General features: G+C 45.2%; 1 protein-coding gene across 1 annotated transcript in view; it reads left to right on the forward strand.

Annotated features, from left to right (window-relative positions):
• The window catches only part of ADRB2 (adrenoceptor beta 2), a 59,126-nt gene extending 37,047 nt beyond the window's left edge, over positions 1-22,079 (forward strand). Inside the window, exon 2 of the mRNA XM_077824369.1 lies at positions 22,011-22,079. Within this exon, the coding sequence (XP_077680495.1) occupies positions 22,011-22,066 (56 nt within the window). The 3' untranslated portion in view covers positions 22,067-22,079. The remainder of the gene's footprint in view (positions 1-22,010) is intronic.
• Positions 22,080-22,975: the final 896 nt, after the last annotated feature.

The raw sequence follows: 22,975 nt of genomic DNA on the forward strand, positions 1-22,975 counted from the left end.
TGCTCAGGTGGATGTTGGGTAAGATGAGAGCTGATAGGCTACACAGTAAAATGGTAAGATCCATGATGTGGGTAGACCCCATCACAGAAAAGCCAAGGCAGTATCAGTTGAGATGGCTGGGTCATGTGATATGACAAAGCACATAATATGTTGGCCAGAGAATAGAAGAAATAGTAGTCACAGAACAAAGGCCATAAGGAAGACCCAGGAAATGGTTCAAGATGCTGAAGAAAGACATGAAGAACATTGTTGTCATCGTGGAAAACACACAACACTGGAACTGTTGGAGACGAAGAATGAGAGCCACTGACCCTGATTGTCTGGACAAGGTGATGGCGAAGAAGAAGAATAAATGTAACTTGCCAGCACCTTCTTTTAGCAGGCTTGTTTTGGAAGATGTTAGCATGTGATGGCTGTTCAGTAGCTTATATGAAATAAATTCTGTTGCCCTCATTCTAAGCTTCAGTGGATGGGTTTTTATGTCACTGAAACCACCACCACAAATGATAGTAATCTGTACCTTTACTGTATTGGCAATCTCAGCAGAGAGGCCAATGGTCATGAAGACTGATCTCTCCTGGGTTCCCTCTGGGTCAGGATTAAGATATGTTGGAGGCCAGTGGTGGAGAAACTTCCACTACCACTGCCTGTACTGTACCTCTCTTTTGGGTAAATCGAGGACTTCAGCCTCTAGGTCTGTCAGTGGCACAGCTTTTGTCACTATGAAATTTACCTTTAAAAAAAAAAAATTAAAAAAAATCAGGAATCCGGAGGACTTTCCCCAGGAGCTCATCACAGTAGCGACAAAGGTCCAGTTAGGCCTGTGGTACAAAACTCACTGCCAAATATCATGGGACCATCCACATTTTAAATCTGGTACCATGTTACATTTTGCCTTCACAATATGAGGTGAAATTGTGCTGTAGAGTCATGATATTGTGATGTAAGGATTTGATGATCGTTAGGCCGCCGTGTCCCTTTAAAATCCTGCAACAGCTGTTTCCAAATCTTGATGGCAACATTTAGATTTTACTTTCCCCTCTTGGAACTTTTCCAAGCCTTGTCTGATCTCTACCATCCCTTCTGGGGATAGGGAGGAAGTGTCCTTACGTTGAGCTATACATCAGGATGAGATCTGAGCTGGAGATCAGCAGGTTCGGAGTGCCTGGGTTTCCTGGCTGAAAGCATAACCAAAAAAAAAAAAAAAAATTGCTAACAAAGCAGGGAGCAAGCAGGATGTTGGAGTGGGTGCTCCAACCAAGCATGGAAGATCACCGTGACTGAAACCATGATATCATCAGCAAGCAGAGCTTTGCCTCACATGGAAATCTTTTTATATCCTTGTGGCAGATGCGAACCTCTTGCTCATTTAAGATGGTGATTGCTAGAGATCTCTGCAGAAAAGCCCCCAAGGGCTGATATGGTGCAATCACCACACAAAGCCAGGGCCTGGAAAAACAGGCCCCATTGCTGGGATATTATTTATCTGGGTGTTACATGTGCTCCACCCATGAATTCCAGGTCATTACTTTTATTCTGTTTATATTTCAGAACTAGGTCACTCACCTCCTGTAGGGTTGCATCGTGTCATGTTACATTCTGTCTGCTAGAGCATCAGTGGCCCAGCTTTTCAGAGTTGCACCCGTTGCTTAGCTGGCTGTAATGTTGGTTTGATAGATTAGGCCAAACAGACAATACTATAACTTGGTCACCTTTGGCCTTGACATCCTTTTCACAGACTCTTCTGCTCCCCATTGCAAAACTCAGGGATGTTTATCTGCTCAAGCAGAAAATCTACTTGCTCCACCCTTCATGGTGCAGATTAGGGTAAAATCAATTTTGTTCCACATATTGTCAAATAAAAATTACTCACTCTTGATGAGTGAACTATTGCCCAATTTTGAAAATGGAATTTAGACTCTTAAGTCACTTGGGTACATTTGAAACTTTTACCCTAGATTTATCTTGCAGCGGAGAATTAAAAAACAAGTGATTTTTTTTATCCCTCTCCCATCCGTTCATCCAGCTACATAATTTTAGTATGACCATTACTGAAGTAACAAGGTCCATGGATTTCCCATAAAGGATAACATTTTAGAACCCCAAATGGCACAGCCCAGGCTAGAAAAAGTGCCACAATGCCTGTTTTTAGCCAAGTTGTCTGGGTGTAAATGCAGCATAACTAGCTTGAAGTGAATGGATTTACTCTCATTTACTTCAGTGTAACTGAGATGAGAATCTGGCCTGTTGAGTTTTTTCTGTTCAGGTTACATATCACTGAAAAAAGCGAGGAGAACAGTCAGGTGCCATACATTCAGGCAGGGAGACACTACAGATGTACTGTGCAAGGAAACAGTCAGGGTAGGCTTTCCACTGGAGGAGCATCCAACAGGCATGAAGGGCGAAAGTCAGAAGTGCTGCTCACTGAGCAGTGCTCGATCTCAAATCAGGAGAAGAATCCAGACTGAGACCTTCCATGTCTACTTCCCTGGGAGCTAGCGACAATGCGGGAACCCACCAGCCTATGATTTATTATAGAGCACAATGATTTGCCAACTAGCCTGCAGGTTTTGTATCTGTGCTCTACATTTCCATCAGAGAGCTCCACTTTCAGTTTCCATTCCTGGTCTCTCATTCGCCCTGGGCTAACAGGCAAAGCCAGGGCTGTCTGCAACTGCCATGCAGGAGACTTGAGTTTGATTCCCATCCCCTGTTTCTCTGTGACAGGACAGCATCCTGCTCCTAATGATTTGCAGTTTCTCCTCAATTCTCTGCTGAGAAGAGGGAAGAGATCTTTCTACCCAGAAATTCTTCCTGGTTCTAGCTCTGCTACCCTGCCTCTCTCTCCCATGCCCATCCTTCCTGTGCCTTCTCATCCCTCCTGTGTTAATGGGCCAATTTGCCCATTAGCCCTCCCCCAGCCCATTCTAACCCACTAATTAGGCCCATCAGGTCTACCTTGAGGAGAATTAATTGGAGGAGAATTAATTGGAGTTTAACTGACCAAAGTGCAGGTTTAGCTGTTGGTTCCTAGCTCTCTCCGTCATGCTTTCATTTGCCCTGGACAACCCAGACAAAAAAATACCACTGCAAAAGAAACATACCGACCACCCCAATAAGGCAATGAGATGTCTTGTGCTGCTGCATAGTACCCTCCATTAAGGACCAATGCCAACCAGCCCTGAGGGGAACCCTATCCAGTCCTCAGCGCCCTGATAGATGAAGACTGCCCAGTGAGACCTCCAGGATGAAAGTGACAGCGTGAACAGGAGTCCAAATGAGAGGGATCCTTTGGTTTCTGGCAGAGGACTCTCTTCCCCACAACTGCCCCCAGCAAAGTAGGTGGGGGAAGGGGAAAGATGTGCAATCATAGGAAGAGGCTATTCTGGAGTGAAATGGCATTTTGTTCTGTTCCCTTCTTTGGTTTGTTGGGGGCAATTAGTTTTTGTCGGGAGAGTAGGGCACACAAGATCAATGAGCAGGGTCACAGGGTAGTCACTGCCTGCAGGATGCTGGTCTTTGTTTGCTGGTTGGCCTCCTGATAAGGAAACATACTTAGAAGCCTGATGTCAGAGGCCATGGAGCTCTGTGTGGTTTCAGTTTCTGCAGCTGCTGCTAGAGCTCTTCTGTGGCGTGGAGGAGCTAGACGCAGACCCAAGAGAGTGTTAATATTAAAAGAAAAGGAGGACTTGTGGCACCTTAGAGTCTAACCAATTTATTTGAGCATAAGCTTTCGTGAGCTACAGCTCACTGCGATGAAGTGAGCTGTAGCTCACGAAAACTCATGCTCAAATAAATTGGTTAGACTCTAAGGTGCCACAAGTCCTCCTTTTCTTTTTGCGAATACAGACTAACACGGCTGTTACTCTGAAACCTGTCAATATTAAAAGAGTTTTGGACTTCTCTGCAACTATTGCAGCACCCATCACTTTCACATAGACACGGAGTCCTGACGCAAGGCACCCAAAACGAACTGGAGCGCACTTACATTCTAAACTAGCAAACTCAATCGTAGGTCCCTGGGCTCTTTTCCCACAACTCAGCCCAGAACAGGAGTATTCATTAATACACAGGTTTCAGAGTAACAGCCGTGTTAGTCTGTATTCGCAAAAAGAAAAGGAGTACTTGTGGCACCTTAGAGACTAACCAATTTATTTGAGCATGAGCTTTCGTGAGCTACAGCTCACTTCATCGGATGCATACCGTGGAAACTGCAGCAGACTTTATATATACACAGAGAATATGAAACAATACCTCCTCCCACCCCACTGTCCTGCTGGTAATACACAGGCATTGCTGCATTAGGGTGAGGAGCATGTTATGGGCTTGGTCCTGCTGAAATGACTGGGAGCTTTGCCACTGCTTTCCAAGGGAGCAGGATTGGGTCCTTAGTGTATGTCAGCCTATAGCTAGTGGAAAGATGGTTACTTGGGTCAAATTATCTGCAAGGGAAAAAAATAAAATGCTGTTAAAGCAGAAGGCTTTAGCAGCCACACAGACGTCATGGCAGGGAGATGAATCTGCATTATCAACAGGCACTTGTACCCCACCCTGCAGCATCCAGGTTGAATTGGGATTGTGTTGCGCCACAGCAGAGACCCCACAACGTATTACGGCTTGGTGCCATTGGTACCTGCCTTCAGATGGAAAGGGCAGGATTGCACTCCCTTTTGAGATCACCAGCATTACACTCAGATTGGCCAGAAGAGTCACTCCCACCTTCTCGTCAACTGTTTGAAATGGGCCGTCCTGATTACCACTACAAAAGTGATCTTCCCTCCTGCTGATAATAGCCCACTTCAATTGATTTGTCTCATTAGAGTTGGTAAGGCAACCCCCATCTTTTCATGTTCTCTGTATATCTATCTATCTATCTATCTATCTTCCTACTGTATTTTCCACTCCATGCATCTCATGAAGTGGGTTGTAGCCCATGAAAGCTGATGCCCAAATAAATTTGTTAGTCTCTAAGGTGCTACAAGTACTCCTAGTTCTTCTTACTGCTGAGCAAGACACCTTGTTGGCAACCCTTAACTAATTTAGGGAGTAAGAGAAAGGACATTGAGCCTGAGTTTCCTGCCTGCTACACAGAGTGCTAAACACAGATCCTTTGGGCTGGCTGCAGTTCTTTGTGGTATTTATAAAGCTGGCTAGCATGGTTTTATTAAAGCAAATGTCCTTATCTGTGTCACTAACAACATCTTCATTGCAGCTGAGAGAACTGTAAAGGATCCAATGTACGTGCAACATTTACACACTGCTAGTTTCATTTGCACACGCCACTCAGGAGGAGAGAGCAGAGGAGGGTTAGTCAGTGTCACTGCTGTTTCTAGTCTGTCTCAGTCGGGGTGCTCCTAGGCTAACACAAGGCTGCTGTGTTTCAGGTTCCATCATTAGAGGGGAAATGAAGTTTCCAATAAAAAATAAACACACACAAAAAGCAATCTCCTGCACACTTGTTTCTATGGAAATCACACACACATGTACTACAAACAGTTCAGGTTAGGGTTTAATGTCAGGGGCAGGGAAACTATCTGGATCCTCGCAAACAAAGGTTAACTTCAGTCCAGCTTTCTCCCTTACCATACACTAGTGTCAGAGAAGGGCTCTAAGAATGGCTCCTGGGAGCGAGGTATATCTTGGGGAAATAATGCTGTACACCCAGGGTTTTCAAATTGGAATGATGCCCAACCTGTCTACATTCTGATTCTTACATTACTTTCTCATTGTAGACACTAATTCTTGAGGAAGAGGTTTTGCTGACTGTGACGGGCTTCTGTCTGTGGAATCATTCCACCAGCTGTAATGTAACCTCTTCCCCAACAGTGCCCACTTGAAGCATGCAGAAATCATGGGTTTGGGTATTTTTAGAAAAGAATGTTTGAGTCCTTTTTCTCTGTCTTCTGCTTAATGAGCTATTAGGGTGAACACATGTCAAGTTTTTAAGCTTTCCTCTGGAAACTCAAGGGATCGGTACTCTTTTATATTTTATTTTATAAGGAAAGCTGAGATCCTCACCTAATCACTTGCCTCCAGGCCCTGGACTTGAGAAAAACCACCAAATAGCACAAGATTCATGTTAAAATCATGAGAGTTGACAACACTGCCTGCCCCTGTGAGAGCTAAAATTCATTGATCGTTCCCTTTTAGCTTTAGCTCTCCACCAAAGCTCTACAAAAGGGATTGTGAGTCCTCGACCAGACAGCCACATTGTGCCCTGAACACCCACAGAAATCCTCAAGGATCCCTCTGAAACAAGATTAACTAATACATATCCCTCTGCACCCTGAAACTATACACTGATACTGAGTCGTCAGATACTACAGTGATGGACCCAGTACAAGAAACTGAACAGAATAGAATGTGAAGTCGTACTGGTACAACTCTGAAAAACAATGCTTAAAGAATAAATCATCAAAATCATCTTCAGAACTCACTGCTTTTGGGCCGTGCCTTACATCATGGTGGTGAAGCACTGGAATGGGTTACCTAGGGAGGTGGTGGAATCTCCATCCTTAGAGATTTCTAAGGCCCAGCTTGACAAAGCCTTGGCTGGGATGATTTAGTTGGTGTTGGTCCTGCTTTGAGCATGGGATTGGACTAGATGACCTCCTGAGGTCTCTTCCAACCCTAATATTCTATGATTCTATGATCATTGACCTGACCCGTGACCCAGAGTTCTTTCTGGAGTGGACGCTGTTCTCAAATATTTATATGCAAATATAATTAATTAATATTTGTAAAGCCCAGGAAGTAACAAGATGTGTACTATACAATAAAGCACATCTCAGGACTTTCCTTTGTTCTCTTGTACACTTCCCCCTAACCCTAACCCATCAACTATAGCTGGGTCAGATCCAGTTTATTAGTCAAAAGAAATTAACTAAATAAGAAATAAATGTAGATCATAAACTCCTAAAGGAGGGATCTAGTTGTTTATTTGCTGGTGAAGTGCCATGCACATCTGTGTTATTGTATACATTATTATGAATAATTCATAGTATGAGACAGCATGATAGTCCAGAGCAGTGACACTCAGAACTCAGTGGTTCAGGAGCCAAATTAGTGATCAGCATTACCCAAAAGAGCCACAGTCGTGTGAATTCATTGTTTCATTTATTATAGGACTGTATATTAATATTTAAACAGTATCACAGGGGAAATAGTTTTGATAGATATATATATTTTATTCTCACAGCAAAATGATTGATCGAGTATTATTATTTTATCGACTTACAATTGGTTAATAACGTAGGGAAAGCATCCTGATTGGCTAATAATGAAATCACACAGTGTTTGAATATCATGTGCTGCAAAGAGCCAGAGGAGACACATTAAAGAGCCACTTGGTCACTGGTCCAGAGGACAGTGCACTGGACTGGAACTCAGGAGACAAGGGTTTTATTATTGACTGCTAGTGGCTTGCTGTGTAACCTTGGGTAAGTCACTTCACCTCTTTTTGCCTCAGTTTCACCCTATGGGAATGATGACACTTATATCCCTTGTAAAATGCTTGGAGAGCAACAGATGAAAGGTGCTATCTGAGAGCGATGTATTATTACATTAATAACAATGGACGGGATCCTGTCTTGCTTGTACACCCAAAATACCAGGAGTTTGGCTGGAATAAAGTGGATAGGAACATACTTGGACTCATTGCATTATCTGTACCTCAGCCCACCATGAATTTCATACAGCAGCACTACATTCCCTCTTCAGCAGGCTTAAGGGAGCCATCTCCTTTGTGCAGCCACATTCTGCTCTTAACAGTTCCTACTCTCAAGCAGAGTGGCTGGCTTTTGGGGAGTGTAAAGCTTTTGCATCTCACCCTGCAACCATTTGTGTGTCATCGAAGGAGGAAAGCGACACTGAGAAGACTGAGGCCATGTCTACACTATGAACACTATAGCAGCATCGCTACAGTGCTGGAGCCATGCCTGCATCACTCTGCAGTGCAGACACAGATGACAGCGATGGAAGGGTTTCTCTAACTCCGTCTCCCTGAGTGATGGCAGCTAGGCTGATGGAAGCATTCTTCCATCAGCATCGCTGCGCCTTTACCGGGGGTTAGGTCAGCAGAGCCGACAGCACTCAGAGCGGGGGATTCTTCCTGAAGAATTAGCTATGTCAATCTAAGTTTTAAGTGTAGACTAGGCCCACGGGGAAGAAGATGTGGGGGAGGAACAGAGTGCATTGGAAGTTGGGGAGAGAGCAAAGGAGCAAAAGGGAAGCAGTCTCTGTCACAGCAGCACGCATTCCCAGCTCAGCTCTATTTAGCTTAATTGTCCCATTTCACCTGCAGAAAAGAAACTTGTACCAGTAATGAATTCCTGCAGTATAAAGCCACCAGCTGTGGTGCAGCAGGGGGCACCCCGATTTGAAAGAGAAGGGTAAAAGTGTTTGACTCCAACCCTGCGCACTGCATCTATTCCCCCACGCACATGCTGGGTTAATAGGCTGCCTGGGGTTTAGGGACTTGGCTCTAAGGCTGTAAATCATTTCCCACATTCCGCTCTCGTCCACTTTGGGTTACTGACCCTCCGCATGGTGGGCTCACGTGGGAACAATTTACACCGGGGACGCAGCCACAGAGCAGGAAATGCACATGACTGAGGGATAGAGAATTTCCTCCTCATCGGGCCTGTTAGCAGTATTTCTATTCAAGAAGTAATCTCAGTGGGATCGCTGCAGGATCAGAGGCTTTTGCAAAAATGCCTCTACAATCCAGAGAGCAGATTAAAACAGGGATGCTGTTGGAATTTTCTTATATATACACACGCATTGATATTCAGACACTGCAACCATTCCAGTAATAAAACTAATAGCAATTACATGGGGATTGAAAAAATGAAAACAGAAGAGGCTGGGAAGTAAGGTACCAGCTATTCAAAGTGATTCTTCCTGCAAGTAAACTCGTTCAGGTGGAGTTCATGGGAAGGACCATAATGGAGCCTTTTCAGTGTCTTTGGATTGGACAGTCAGTGCAGGGCCAATCTTGTGTTTACCTTGTGACATTTCCTACTGGCCCCACAAAGGGTTTTTATTTTTGCTGCACTCCTAAGTGCAAGTGTGGCGCTTAGAATGGCAATGTATTTCCTTAGCAATTTTGTTGCGTCCATTATATATAAGCGGAAAATGCATTATTGTAGGGTTGCTCGTAGCCACTTGGCTGCACATGGTAGAGTGTAAATGTAGGGTTACTTGTGGGTTTGGGGCTGGTTACATGAGTTATATGTGAGCCAGTGATTGGTTTTTGTAGGGTTGCTGCCATGGATGCTGTGTTGTCACTGCGGTGTTTTTTTGTTGTATTCTTGTAGGTTTCTAGGCCCTGCCAGTTCACAAGAAGGAAGTAGGAAGGGAGACTGCAGTGACTGTGTTCTCACAATAAAATAAAGCTGACAGGTCTCATGTTAAATCTATTAACCTTGATACTCAGTTTAACTTTGAATTTCCTAGCCTTCGTCATTTCAAGTCAGACCCCCAACAGTGTTTCAGCATAGGGAGGATGGGTTTTACTGGCATTTAAATGGGAGATGTCAACTTGATTAATCCCTCAACAGAGTTGAGAAGGGATTCTCTTTTGTAGTTGTCACCCTCCAGGTCCTCTTGCCATAAATGCACAGCACAACAAGAAATCACGCATCTGCTTGTTGATGGTAACAACTAGAGCTACCTTTGTGTGCTCCGAAAACAACCAGTGGACTCTACTTGTGTGCACAGCTTTATCCATATCTTGGATGGTCACGAAGTTGGACTTTTTAAAGTAAGAATTATGACTGGTTTCCCCTGAATTATTTTGGATAGCACAGTCATAACGATGTAGCACAATCAAACAAGCCACCAAAAATACACTCATGAAGTTTCCCAGGAATTGTTATAACAGCTCAGCGGTCAGGGGGGAATTGCAGTTCATACTCAAGTTTCACAAACGATTGTCTTACAGCTGGGGAAGTATTTCCATCCCCTGAAGCCAAGTGTCCACAAGGGTTTCCTCCTTCAGACTCAGGACCAATTTTAATGTGGTATATTTGAAAGTAATGTTTGTTTGGATCCTCAGAACGTGCCATGCCAGTATTGAATAACCCCACAGTCCTGTGACTGTAGACCTGTCCTTCCTCAGCCTATGGCCCTTTTGTTCCTTACTCTCACTCACTGAGTTGCATCTAAAATTAGACAACGCATGGACCTTGGCTTAAACTGTCCAAAGTGACTTGGGGGTTTGGTTGTCTCCATTTTGGGCTGCCCAACTCAAGACAGCATAAAGGAGTCTTATCCTCAGACGGTGCTGAGCACCTGCCCTCTGGGTACTCCGAAACCAAGACACTGTCATCACTAGTCAGGGTTGAAAATCTTGGCCAAGCTTATCTTTGTTACTGGCTTGGTAACACATCTGGTAATAACAAGGATAGGCAGCTCCCGAAGCATGCATTTCCATTGGAAGCCATTTCCAGCTGACGGCTTTGGGGAGGCTGATGGGTCTCTGTCCCTTTACTAGTGAGCAGGTAGCCACCTCACTAAAAACACCACCAGAACTGGCACTAAGGACCCCTACTGATGGCAAGCTTAGCAGAACGGCAAAGGTCTGAATGAGCCATGGAGACCGAACTGCCATCCCATCCCCAGTGAGAATCTCACCCCATCCAGACTGAGGCACATAGACCTGGGGAGACAACAAGGGGAAGATTTGCACTGGTGCTATGCCTTTTCAGTGCATGGAGGGCTTCAGACTCTCGGGGTGTCAGGTTTGGTAGCTTTTGTGAAGGCTAGACACAGTTTTTTAAAATAACCCAAACTATATTATATTCATTGTATCATTAATTAAAACAGCAATTGTTGGAAGGGGATTCAAAGGTTCAGAATCAAAGGAGCAATATTTAAAGAGGTCCGGTTTAGGGCTTCATCAAGCTGACAGGACCCCTCTGATTTCACATATATTATTCCTCTCCACTCAGAGACCAGAGCAACACTTTAGTTAATGGCTCTTGCTGGTGGAATTTACTAATAGCAAAGGAACCCTTGACTGAGATTGCAGCCGGGACGCCTCTCCTTGTTCTAGTGCAGCAGCGATTACACCCAACCCGTCTCAAGAGCACTGCGATCAGGTAGCACATGGAGCCTGCCACACAGAGTTTAATGTCTGACTGGGGAAGAGAGAGAGAGGGTGTCTTATGTTACCCATGAGTAGGCAGTTTGCAGGAAAATTAAATGTAGCAATTTACACATGATGGCTGCCTGGGTAAGCCTGGTAGAAAGAGAGGGATGCTGCTATCCCCATGTATATGAGCCACCGCCATGTTGTGCAACCTTCTGAGACAGAATCAGTACTGATAGAAGGGATTAAACACAGCTGTTGGGATCACTGATGTCTGCCTGGCAATTACCACTCCTCTGAACTTTGTTTCTGTTGTCAGTAGAGGAGTGTGGGGAGACAGAATGCTGTGTCTGGATCCACACTTTTAGAGAGAGCAACTGGAATCTGCAGTCATTAAATACTGTAAAAGGAAGCTCTCTCGCTCTCCATTTCTGCTTTGATTTGGGTGGATGGGGAGTTAGAAGCCCGATGACCCATGCCTGCCGATAGTGTGGGGGAGGAGGAATGGGGGGGCATTCCGTGTGAGCATGCTCAGTACAAGCCAAGCAGTGGGGGGTGGGGGGAAGTCCGTGTGAGCATGCTCAGTATAAGCCAGGCAGCAAAAGCAGCAAATGGTGGGGGAGGGTTGCACACAACCTTGCATGCCCCCCCATGCATCCCTTGACATCTCTCCAGCACTCAGATACTACCATGATAGATGCCATATAAGAACACAGATAGATGGAGGAGCGGAGGTGCATTTAGACTGCTCCATTATCCCTACAGGCAAAGTGAGAATTTCTAGTCAATGTAACGTTGCTATTTATTTTTTCCAGGTGTAGCAGTTGAACATGTTGTTTTGATAATAGTGCTTAAACCCAAGCCAGGGTCCTGTCCATACTACACTAGAACCATATCAGCAACAAGAAAGAATGCACTGGGTAGACTAGGGTCCAGCCTACAGTATAACTACAGTGTCAGGGGACTCGGTCACAAACTCTTGTCTCTGACATAGTTAAAACCTGGGCTTTGGTCTTGCAGGGCAGACAAGATTGAAGCATGTTTTAAGCATTCGCAAACTCTGCTGCAGCTGCCCAAAGGTCAAGCTTGTAGTAGGCTCAAGTGGGCTCCATCTACACTGCAAGAGCAAACTGTGATAGAAATGTCACCACACTGGGCACGTGCTCATCTATAACCAGGCCTCATGATGTAGCTGTTACAGTGCTGTCAGGGCCTTGAATATAAGGAATGTGTACTCTAAGGCTGTGGTTTCTTTATCTTTGTTGTATGTTCCCTTGTGAATCCCACTTAGGGAAGTAACCCAACAGTCTGGTTTCTGTAAAAACTCACCTCCTTTCCCTTCCTCCTTGACAATAACCAAATGCTTCTTGGGTGGAAATGAAACTGCCACCAATATTTCTGGGTGAGCCTGTTTGTTAGTTCCCCTTCTGATCCGGGGGCTAGGGGGAGGGGGAGGACTGGCGTCCATCTTCATAGGCCTTCCTCTCTCACCCTGTTCCCCTGGTAGTTCACATCACAGTAGCTCTGTTGGGTGGAGGAAACCAGTTTCACAGATTTGAGGGCACAAACGCAACACATGAAAATATTTTCTCGTGCATGCACTAACACACACACAGCCTTTCGGTCACGGAAATACGAGGGAGGAAAAAAGTATTGTTGGCAAAAACACCCCAAGCCCTCCTGACTCTCATATAATCAAAAACTCCTGCCAGAATGGAGATTTTATAGATTGGTTTTACAGAGTTTCAAGGGACTTACAGCACTCCTGGGACCAAGGTCCAAATTGTTCAGGGACTTAAAAACAAAATCAGAAAAGCCGGGCCAGGCAAACAAGAAGGAGAAATAGGATAACACTGCCTTTCAACTCCTGCTGCCTTGCAGCTCTTCCACATTCTGACTAAACTCCAGAATTACTTAAATTATCCACTGCCAGGAAGAGAAAATGTCCCTGAAATGTAAAATAGTATTTGGACGTTATTTCTCACTCAAGTAAATGAGAACCCACTTTGGAACTTAGCAGCTGGACTGTCATGTACACCACTTTAGGAGCCAGTGATTTTCACTGGTATCCTGCCGGCATGGGGCCGCCTGGTGGCCCCAGGTTCTGCTCCTTTCCCCGCTGCGGTTCCTGGGAGAGCCCTGCAGTTCTCCCAGGACCCACAGCAGGGAAAGGAGCAGAACGTGGGGCCGCTGGGCAGCCCGACGCTGGCAGATCCTCTGGCGCGGCTGCTGTACTGTCCCAAGCTCGCCCCATCCCTGTCCTCTGTGAGGCTGCTGCTGTAGAGACGGATGAGACCCTGTGTGGAAGGGCTGGGGCAGTACAACTGCGCCGGAGGAGCTGCCGGCGTGGGGCTGCCCCGTGGCACCAGGTTCTGCTCCTTTCCCTGCTGCGGTTCGGAAGGCACAGCAGGAGGAGGACAGAGCCCCACCCTCCCCAGGTACAGGGGGTGGATAATGGGGAGGGGACAGGAAAAGCGTGGAGGCCCCATGCTGGTGGCAGGGTGGGGAGGAGTCATGTGGGGGGGTCACGTGAGGAGGTCACGTGCCCCTCCGTGTCCTCCCCCCATATCAGTAAGAAATGGATTCCACTTGCACCACTGTACACTGCAACAAAAGTGCAGGGCTCAAAATCAGGCTCAAGCCTAACCTGTCTACACACAAATTGTGCTAACCCAGAGCACAGAACCAGTGTCCCAGGACCCCACAACGATGGAAGGTCTGAGACTGAGTCGAGCCGGGACTCAGAGTTTAAAGTCCGATTGCTTTGCGGTGTAGATGCAGCTCCAATGGCCTCATGCTCTGGGAGTCCACCTAAAGTATCCCACAGTCCCAGAGGCTGACTTTCTAGGGTGGTCATGTTTTGGGAGCATGCTAGGAAGTCTGGGATATCGGGTGGTTGGACTTGAGCCCCCATAATGCACTGTAGATGCTAGAGCCCCAGGTTGGGTGCCAGGGTTCAACAGTTCTAACCTCGGGTTACAAATGAGCGTAGACACTCAAGCCCTAGGGTAACAAACCCACGGTCTCCTAACCTGAGTTCTACTCACTCGAGGCTTATATTGCAGAGTAGACATACTCCCTAAGTCCCAGCTGATATGTAGCAGTTGTGGCATAAACTCCTGACTACACATTAGAGAGGGTGTTGTGTTATAGCCTTACATCAGAATGGAAACATTTGGCATTGCCATGATGCAAAAGCAGAACATCATGAGTATGTGTACACTGCAATTAAACCCCCGTGGTGGTGCACTTTAGCTGACTTGGGCTTGTAGGGCTCTGGCTACAGGGCTGTTTAACTGTGGCACAGAAGTTCCTCTTCTTCCTCACAGGTCCCAGAGCCTGGGCTCCAGCCCGAGCCCAAATGTCTACACTGTAATTAAAACAGCCCCATAGCCTGAGTCCGAGTCAGCTGACAGGGGCCAGCCATGGGTGTTTAACAGCAGGGAAGAGACATGCCTCTTATTGCAATCTGGCATTGTGATGTCCTGACGCACTGATTTCGCCTGGCAGGGGCAATCCAAATGTCAGCAGCTTTGACTTGCCCAGCGTGATGCAAGACAGACCACAAAACCTTGAAGGAACACTTCTGTGACAAGCAGGATGGATGGCAACCCTAGCCCTCATACTCCTGAGCATACTTATATATCTACTAGGACTGGCTGGAAAAAGGTAGATGACCCTTTTTTCCTTTAAAAAATGTTGTTTCAGGGAAATATATCAACTTAGATGACATTTTTGTCAGGAAGGTCTCTCTGCTCCAGGATGGAATTTCTGGTCAAACCCAGAGAGAGACAGACAGACAGACATCCCAGAACAGCCAATAGATTTCAAAATAAACTATTTTTTTTCTGCATTGGAATAAAAACAATCGGAAAACTTTCGAAAGTCTTTGCAAAGGCAGATTTGGGTCGAGATGTCTGTTTGCAGATTGAAACCCATGCTTTGCATTTTGGAAGGAGGTAGGGATATGCTAGTGGTCAGGATACTGAGCTGGTATGTAGGAGACCTAGTTACAAACCACTGCTTTGCCTGACTCAGAGCAGAGCTTTTCATCTTGGATCACTCTGAATCCGGCAGAGCAGGCACTTGAAGCTGTGTCTCCTCCACCAGGCTACTGGCTATTCGGATGTAGGGCTTGGTCTCTCATGCGTGGGTCTTTTCAAGAAATGTCTCTTTTCAGTTCCTCATTGGAACAAAAATGTATTTCAAAAGCTCAGCATTTTTCACAAAAAGGAATTGCTGTTTTCCGGCCAATCCTAATATCTTCCGGGCAGCTTCTGCCTAGCTCACATTCGACCAACGGGTCTGATGCTCAACCTTTCCTTTTCCTAAATAAATCGGGTTATAGAACACCACAGCTCCCCGGCGTCTATCATCATGTAACTGCCAGGCAGAGCTGACACACTAGAGGGGTCCTGCAGCCGTTCTGGGGAAATAGAACTCTTCCTCTTGTTTCGCACTGGGAATCAGGTTCCTTTGTACTTTAGTATGAGATGAAGAAGTAACTGATAGATTACTTTATAGTCAGTTGCCCTAGAGCCATTTTGTATTCTGCTTTGTGGGACAGAGTGGTAGCCGTTTAGCATGCACTCTCTGAGCCATGTGGCCAGATGCAAACTACAGGTGGCAGGTGGTTGGGACATGAGATATAATAAGAAGAGTTCCTGATGAGTTCTCTTTTCATACGTGAGCAATTCAGGTGAGGCAAAAAGGGCAGTGAGGTGAAGATGTGGGAATCGGTGACTACAAAAACACAAAAAGAGACTTCTCTCATCAAGACAGAGCCATTGCAATGCTAAGCTAATGGACTCTTCTGATTTGTTGAGTATTTAGGGTAAATCCTAACCCCAGTTTTGCCCCAGCCACCACTTAACCCCAAATCCAGTGGACACCAAGCATCCAGGACATAGTGTGATTCTACTGCGCTGGGACAGCAGGATTTGGAGATTGCCTACAGGGTGTCCGTCCCTCCCTGCTACGCTGTGGTTCTCTGCTCCTCAGCACAGGGTGGGGAGTTGGGGATGAGCTGGATGAGGGGTGGGGCTGGCAGTCCATGACTGTGCTGATCCTCCAAGCCCTCTCAGAGGGTGTGCATGTTACACGGGCTCCTACAGGGACACAGTAGAGGCCACTGAAGCATTCTGCTATCAATCCATAGCCTGGAGATGATTTATCCCCCTCCAGCCCCCATTGAACCCCTCACCACAAATACCCATTACTCAGAGTGCCCTTTGACATCCAGTTAGAAATATGGATGGCTTGTGTGTGCAAGTGTCATTTTCATTTTCCTCACAAACAAATGAGTGCCCCTACAAAATGGCTGCCCTGAAGCTTGTGCTGGACCTATCACAATGGAACAGAAGCATTCTCCCCACTAGTTTTTCACCTCTTTCATGGGCGTGTAACGTTTCACTCCATATTCTTTATGGAAATATACTTATGATATGAATATGACAAACTGAGATATATTTTATGCAAGATGGGTGTTGTAAGGTATCATTGGAAAGGTTAAGATTTACTGAAGTGATTATCCAATTTGTATGCAATTACAACTGGGTATGTATTGGGAAGACACCCAGCAGACGACAGGCCATCAAATTTGATGAGCCATCAGGAAGGAACAACAAAACCACGAAGATACTAATCCCTCTCCCTCCTGGGAGGCATCTGGGGACGTAACTGAGACGCTACTAGGTCAGGTGTTCTTGTCACCTGATACTAAACATTACCTGGGACTTCTTGTAACTTTCCACTGGAAGGGAACGGGTGTGTGTGTCAAATTTGGGAAACAAAGGATTTCCGCTTTATGTAAATCCTATTTAAGGGTGGGGAGGAAGGCAAACAGGACTCTTCCTCTCCATGGCCTGTCTCCCCAAGGAGAAAGACTGCTAAAGCCACCTGAAGGGAAGGTGCCGGGGAGTCCAGACTGAGACAGGGGTCCAGTCTGAAAAGGAGTATAACTGGAATTCTGAACCACAGAAACTTTGCAACCTGCCTAAAATAACATTTAGGGTGAGAATTTACATTTTGTAACCGGTTTTTTAAGTATATTGAGCTTAGCTTGCATATTGCAGTAATCTGCTTTGTTCTGTCTGTTATCTCTTATATTCACTTAAAATTCACCTTTTGTAGTCAATAAACTTATTTCTTGTTTATAATATAACCCAGTTTATGTAATTTCTAACTGGGGACAGAGGCAAGAAGTTGTGCATCTCTCCCTCCACATTGAGGAAGGGAGCGAATTTCGTAAAACCTTTGGGTTTGTACCCCTTAAAGGGAGTGGGCACCAGGGTGTTGGGGCAAGACCCTCAGGCTGAATCTTTCCAGCATGGATCTCTGTCTCTCTGTGCAGCTGGGTGTGGCCCTGCCTGTGAACTTGACTGCAAGAGGCTTGTGAGCCTAGCCCAGCAAAGGCCAGGTGAAGGGGACCCAGGCTGGCAGAATAGGCTGACTCAGTAGCACCCAGCACATCAGGTGACACCCCAAAGGGCCCAAACCCATCACAGGGCATATTGATACAAAACCAGGAAATATGGTTAAAGAGTTCTGACTGGCTTAGTAAGATACAATAAGTTAATAAGATTCACACATATGCCAGCTGTAACATTCCTCCGTCTGGCACACAGCCCAGTCTCCTGGTCATGTCCACTGCACTCTGGTATGCAGGTGGTTCATCATACCGTTATGTCTGTTCCTTTATGAAGTCTGGGCTTCTCATAGGCAAGCAGGGATTGGGAATCATGAAGAGGGATTGGGAGATTTCTTCATTTGGCTTCTGTTTTAAAACCCATGTTTTAGTTTGTGAACTCTCAGGAATTTAGTTCCCAGATCACAGGCGAGACCATGAGAGGTCAGGCAAGCTGCAGCTCCCGCTGGGTTATGCAGAGCGGCAGATAGCTCGCATTCCAGAACAACATCTGATTTTTGTGTTTATATGACAGATGTTTTGGAAAAACAACCTGAAGTTTATTTTAATTGTCATCTTCCTAGCCTCCTTCCTACATGTGCACACACATTCAGGAACCATAAATAAGAATTCTTTAGGTGATGCAGTTCTTAGGACAGCTAGCCCTGTCTTCCATCACTGCCTGTATATACTGTATGCTGCCGAACTGATATTCCTCTCACAACAGTTTTACAGCAGTGTAAATATGCTGGATCTGAGTCTCCTCTCATTGTCACCAGTGTACACTGGAGTTTTTCCACTGACGTCAAGAGAGTTACAGTGGTTTTACACTGGTGTAAATGAGAGGAAAATCAGCACAATTGACTCTGATGGTGTTACTCTTGATTTACCCCAGTGCCAGTGAGAGGAGAATTGGGCCCAAAATGTTCAGAAATAAGAAACTGGATGACCACTGGACATTCCCAACCAGGATAATATGAAATCAGGCCAAATTCTGATCTCAGTTACACTAATATAAATGTAGTGTAACTCCATTCGAGTTACTCCTGATTTACGATGGTGTAACAGAGATCAGAATCTGGCCTGTGATCATCCCAGTGTGAGGTCTTGAGTATCGGGGGCAAATAAGTAGATTATTTTTTTCTTCAGCAAAGCATTAACCTATGCTACTACATAAAGCTTGTTGGGCTAGGTTGATCCATGGGGTAATCCACTATCTTCAGTGGAGTTACACCAGGAATGAATCTGGCCATCTAGTTTAATTCACCAGCCATACTATGATAGCAGTGAGACTCTGCAGGGCGGGCAATACCTTCCAATATCTCTACCACACCCGGCGCCTTTGTAAACACTTCTGCCTCATGCCTCCTAGGTTACACTCCCTAGGCAGTAGCATCAGCCTCTCCCTGTTGTGCCTTATTACTTACTTTCTTGAAACAGTAATTAATTAATTTGGAATGGCACCTACTGGTCCCAAATGTAGATGTCCCACTGTGTCTGCAGGTGCACCTGAAACTGCCTCTGGGGAAAAATGCAGTGGGATGCTTGCTTTGTGGTGCTGCTTGCAGGAAGCATGGGGCACCTGGTCTAAATATTCTGCACTGTCCTCTACTTCATTACTAGATGTCATTCAGGGCATTGACTTTGACCTCTACATTTCTGTGGGCCAGATTTCCCCCTCCCCCTTACTCCCAATGGGGACGGTTTGAAGACTAAGGAAGTGAAAGTGGGAGACTCTGACCCTGTACCATTTGGTCCTGGCTACCTCAGGGCTGCCTCTCTCCTTCTGTTATGGTACAGCAGCTCGAGCTGTCATCAGCCCCTAGCTTTAAACAGAAGGAGAAGGTGGAAACGGATTTTTCAGGAAAGGGCCTTTGGCTCAGGAACTCCATTTCCTAGAGGCTTTGTGGGAGCCTGAGCTTGTCGACCTTCAGGGATTTAAAGAGGCTTTTGCTTGAGGAAGTATTGGCAAGTGTCTGGGGTTCTTATGGCTCTCATGGCGGGAGAAGTGGAGGGCCAGACCTGCAGTAGGTGTAAATCACCTGGCTCCATTAAAGACAGTGGTGGAGCTATTCCTGTTTACCCCGACTGGCCTGGAGTCCTTTATTGGCTTCTGGCCAGTTTGTTAATTGTTTTTAGAGGACTGGTTTTTTTTACTAGTGCGTGTGTGCTAAGAAAGTAGTGTCATCAGCAGAGTTTACACAGTGAAGTGATTCCACACCTGCTGCAACTCCCGAGAAGTCACACAGCATGAGGCACCAAAGGGGAGGAAGAGTGTAATGAATCTCCCTAGGAAAGAGAGAAAAAAAAAAAGGAGGATTCCTGGCATGCTCAGTTGTGAGGATATTCTAGAAGCTCCAAATCCCGTCACAGAACAGCAGTGGCCAGTGTCCCAGATAGAGGGAACATGACAAACTCAAGAAGAAATGTATTCCTCCCCTTAAGTTCTTATTCCCTGAGATATGTGGCTGAAGGGGATTGGACAGGATGGATGTGTATGGTAGTGTGAGAATGAGACATCGCCCTTCATTTCACACTTATTGTCCCATCAAAGTGAAAAATACTCCCTAGAGGCAGCACTCCTGGATCTAAGCATGAATGGAAGATGAAAATTACTGCTCAGTGTTACTGAAATGGGAATGATTAGAGATGGGAAAATGCTGCATAACTTTTCCTGCCTCTTTTGTGTTTGCGGTCTGTGACTATGCTAGGAGAGGAGCTCACTGGCAGGAATCAGCACCCTTTAAGATAGTCACAAAAAGCGAATGAAACGGTGATTGTTGGCCCTGGAAATTTGAGTATAAATGTTCAACTTGTCCAGTCAGGAAGCAGAAATATGGAACGTAACCGATTTGTCCAGTCAAAACTAACTGAATTTAGAATACCAAATAATCACAATAAATTCCTCATAAACTACCTACAGATAGAGAATGACTTCTATGAGAGTTTGTCTGAGTAAGAACTGTGTAAGGACCTGAGGCCTAGACCTAAGAGTTCTGGGCAGTCAATACCTACAAGACTGAGTGTGTAGCAGAGCCAAAACGTGGCTCTTCCAAAGTTAGAGAATGGGTAGGTATGTTGCCATTGCTATGTCCTATCAAACCCAATCCTGATCTGCTTTTTGGACTTCCTATTTCGGATTTCATACATATTATTTGCCTGGCATATTCTTTCCCTTATTTTAAAGTGAATCCCTTGCAAAAATTAGGATCTTCTCTCAGAGGTTGCAGTGTGGCACTTCTGCAAACCCCAGGGTTTAAGTTAGTTTCCTTGTCAATGTCAGCTCAAAAGCTCCATCTGTAGGGGAACTGAAAAAGATCCCTTCAGGTTCCAACTTGGTAAGATAGGAGGAAAAGCATCACTCACTGATTCCAGTTTTCCTGTCTCACTCAAGGGTGGTTTTCACATTTCATTGCTGAGAATGATTTGTTTCACCTTTGCAATGGTACTTCAGACTTTACAATATTCTTATTTTTTGGTGCTAAACCTCTAGCTCCAGGTCCTTCACTGCACCTAATGTGGTGCCGTTATGCATTGAAACCAATGGAATCTTGATATCTACCACATTGCACCTAGGAAACCTTAAGGAATTTCAAGTCAGCTGCTAGACTGCAAGTTTTTTGGAGCAGGGAACATGATTTCTTAGAGGTTTCAATAGTTTATGATACACTGTGGACAATGAGAGAAACAAATTACATAAAATAATTATTATTAATAATAGAATCCAAGATTATTTACTGAACCGGTTTCCCACTAACTTTGTGTGAAGTGTATATCAGACCAATCCTTGGGGTATTTTAATAGCTGTGACAACAGAAATACTAACTGTCAGTAGACCTTTTTGGAGGGGGAAATACCGATGGTCATGTTCTCTTCCTTTTTCTTTGTGTGGCTAATAGAAGCTTTCATCATAAAGTGTTTTAAAATGTTCTGTTTTTGTCTTTGAGGTGTAGTTTTAAGTTTCCTTTAATCAGTATTTGTAACTACTATTGTTATTGGATAGCCACCCCACATACACGGCTGAAGTCACTACTGAGTTTGGAGATCTTTATCCGATCCACACAAAACCACTATACAGTAGATCAGAGTCTCTTTTTATGAGAAGAGCTGGCATAGAAGAAGGTGGTACACATCATAAGAATGGCCAGACTGGGTCAGATCAAAGGTCCATCTAGGCCAGTATCCTGTCTTCTGACAGTGGCAATGCCAGGTGCTTCAGAGGGAATGAACAGAACAAGTGATCCATCTCCTGTCACCCATTCCCAGCTTCTGGCAAACAGAGGCTATGGACACCATCCCTGCCCATCCTGGCGAATAGCCATTGATGAACCTATCCGCCATGAACTCATGTAGTTCTTTTTTGATAGTGCCTTGGCAGAGCTGAGTGAGAGGAACTTGCACTGCTTCTTCCCATGCTATCCTGGATCTAGTCAGCACTAGCCATCCCCCTCACTTTCATGAGGAATAAAATTAAAATTTAATCCTATTTACATTGCCTCTCTCTTCCCCCAGATATTGCCAGCCACGACCCAATACTGTCAAAACAATGCCATTGGGCTGCTACATGAAGCATGCGTGGAGATGGTTCTTTGGATAATTCTGAAGCCTGGATACTAGGAGTCCTAATCGCAATAAAGGAAAGAAGAGTACTCACTGGCTTATTCATTCAGGCCAGAACCCTTGATAGCCTTTCCCCCAGCTGAGGAATCAAACTCTGTGTGAAAGCCACAGAAGAAAGTTTAAACCAATTCTTCTACTGTATTACTCACATCGGGGCCTGATCTAAACACCACTGAGGTCTATGGGAGACTTTTCATTGCCTTGGGCAGTCTTTGGATCAGGCCCATAGTGAGTGTCTGGGAATACTTTATTGCAATTTTTTTCTCCAGCTGTTGGGTTGATTCCATGTCTCAGTGCGGCTATGGTTTCCCAGGGAAGCCCCATTTCTCTGTATCCATGCTGTGCAATTCTCTCCACAAAGCCTCAAGAAAAATGTGGTTCTCATCTCAGCAAGTTTAGCGCCCATCCTCCCTCTGCTGATTTCAGTGTACAAAATAATCTTCAAGCCCTGCAGAAACTATCATCACAAGAGCCAGAAATCCTGTAAGTTAGAAGGAAGGAAGGGTGGAGAGGGGTCTGTATTTTACAGAGCAGAGACAGCACTGGTGGCTTTGAAACCAGACAGAATTGGCAGCCAACACTATTGTAAATCATCTGTCTCATTATGGAAGTTTGACTTCCATTCACAACAGAAATTTTGCTTTATTTCAGCCTTCATAGAACTGAAAGGTCCTCCCCTAGCCCTCCAAAATCCATAAAGCTAGGTCTTTGTGTCAAAATCATCAAGTCATTCATTAAAATAGCATTTAAAAATAAAAATAAAAACAAAATCAGACCCAGGATATTCTCTCTCTTTCCGACACCCTTCCATTTTCAGGAAATTGAGAAAGAAAAGGAGTACTTGTGGCACCTTAGAG

This window comes from Eretmochelys imbricata, chromosome 8, assembly GCF_965152235.1.
Source record: "Eretmochelys imbricata isolate rEreImb1 chromosome 8, rEreImb1.hap1, whole genome shotgun sequence".
NCBI classification, from domain to species: Eukaryota; Metazoa; Chordata; order Testudines; family Cheloniidae; genus Eretmochelys; species Eretmochelys imbricata.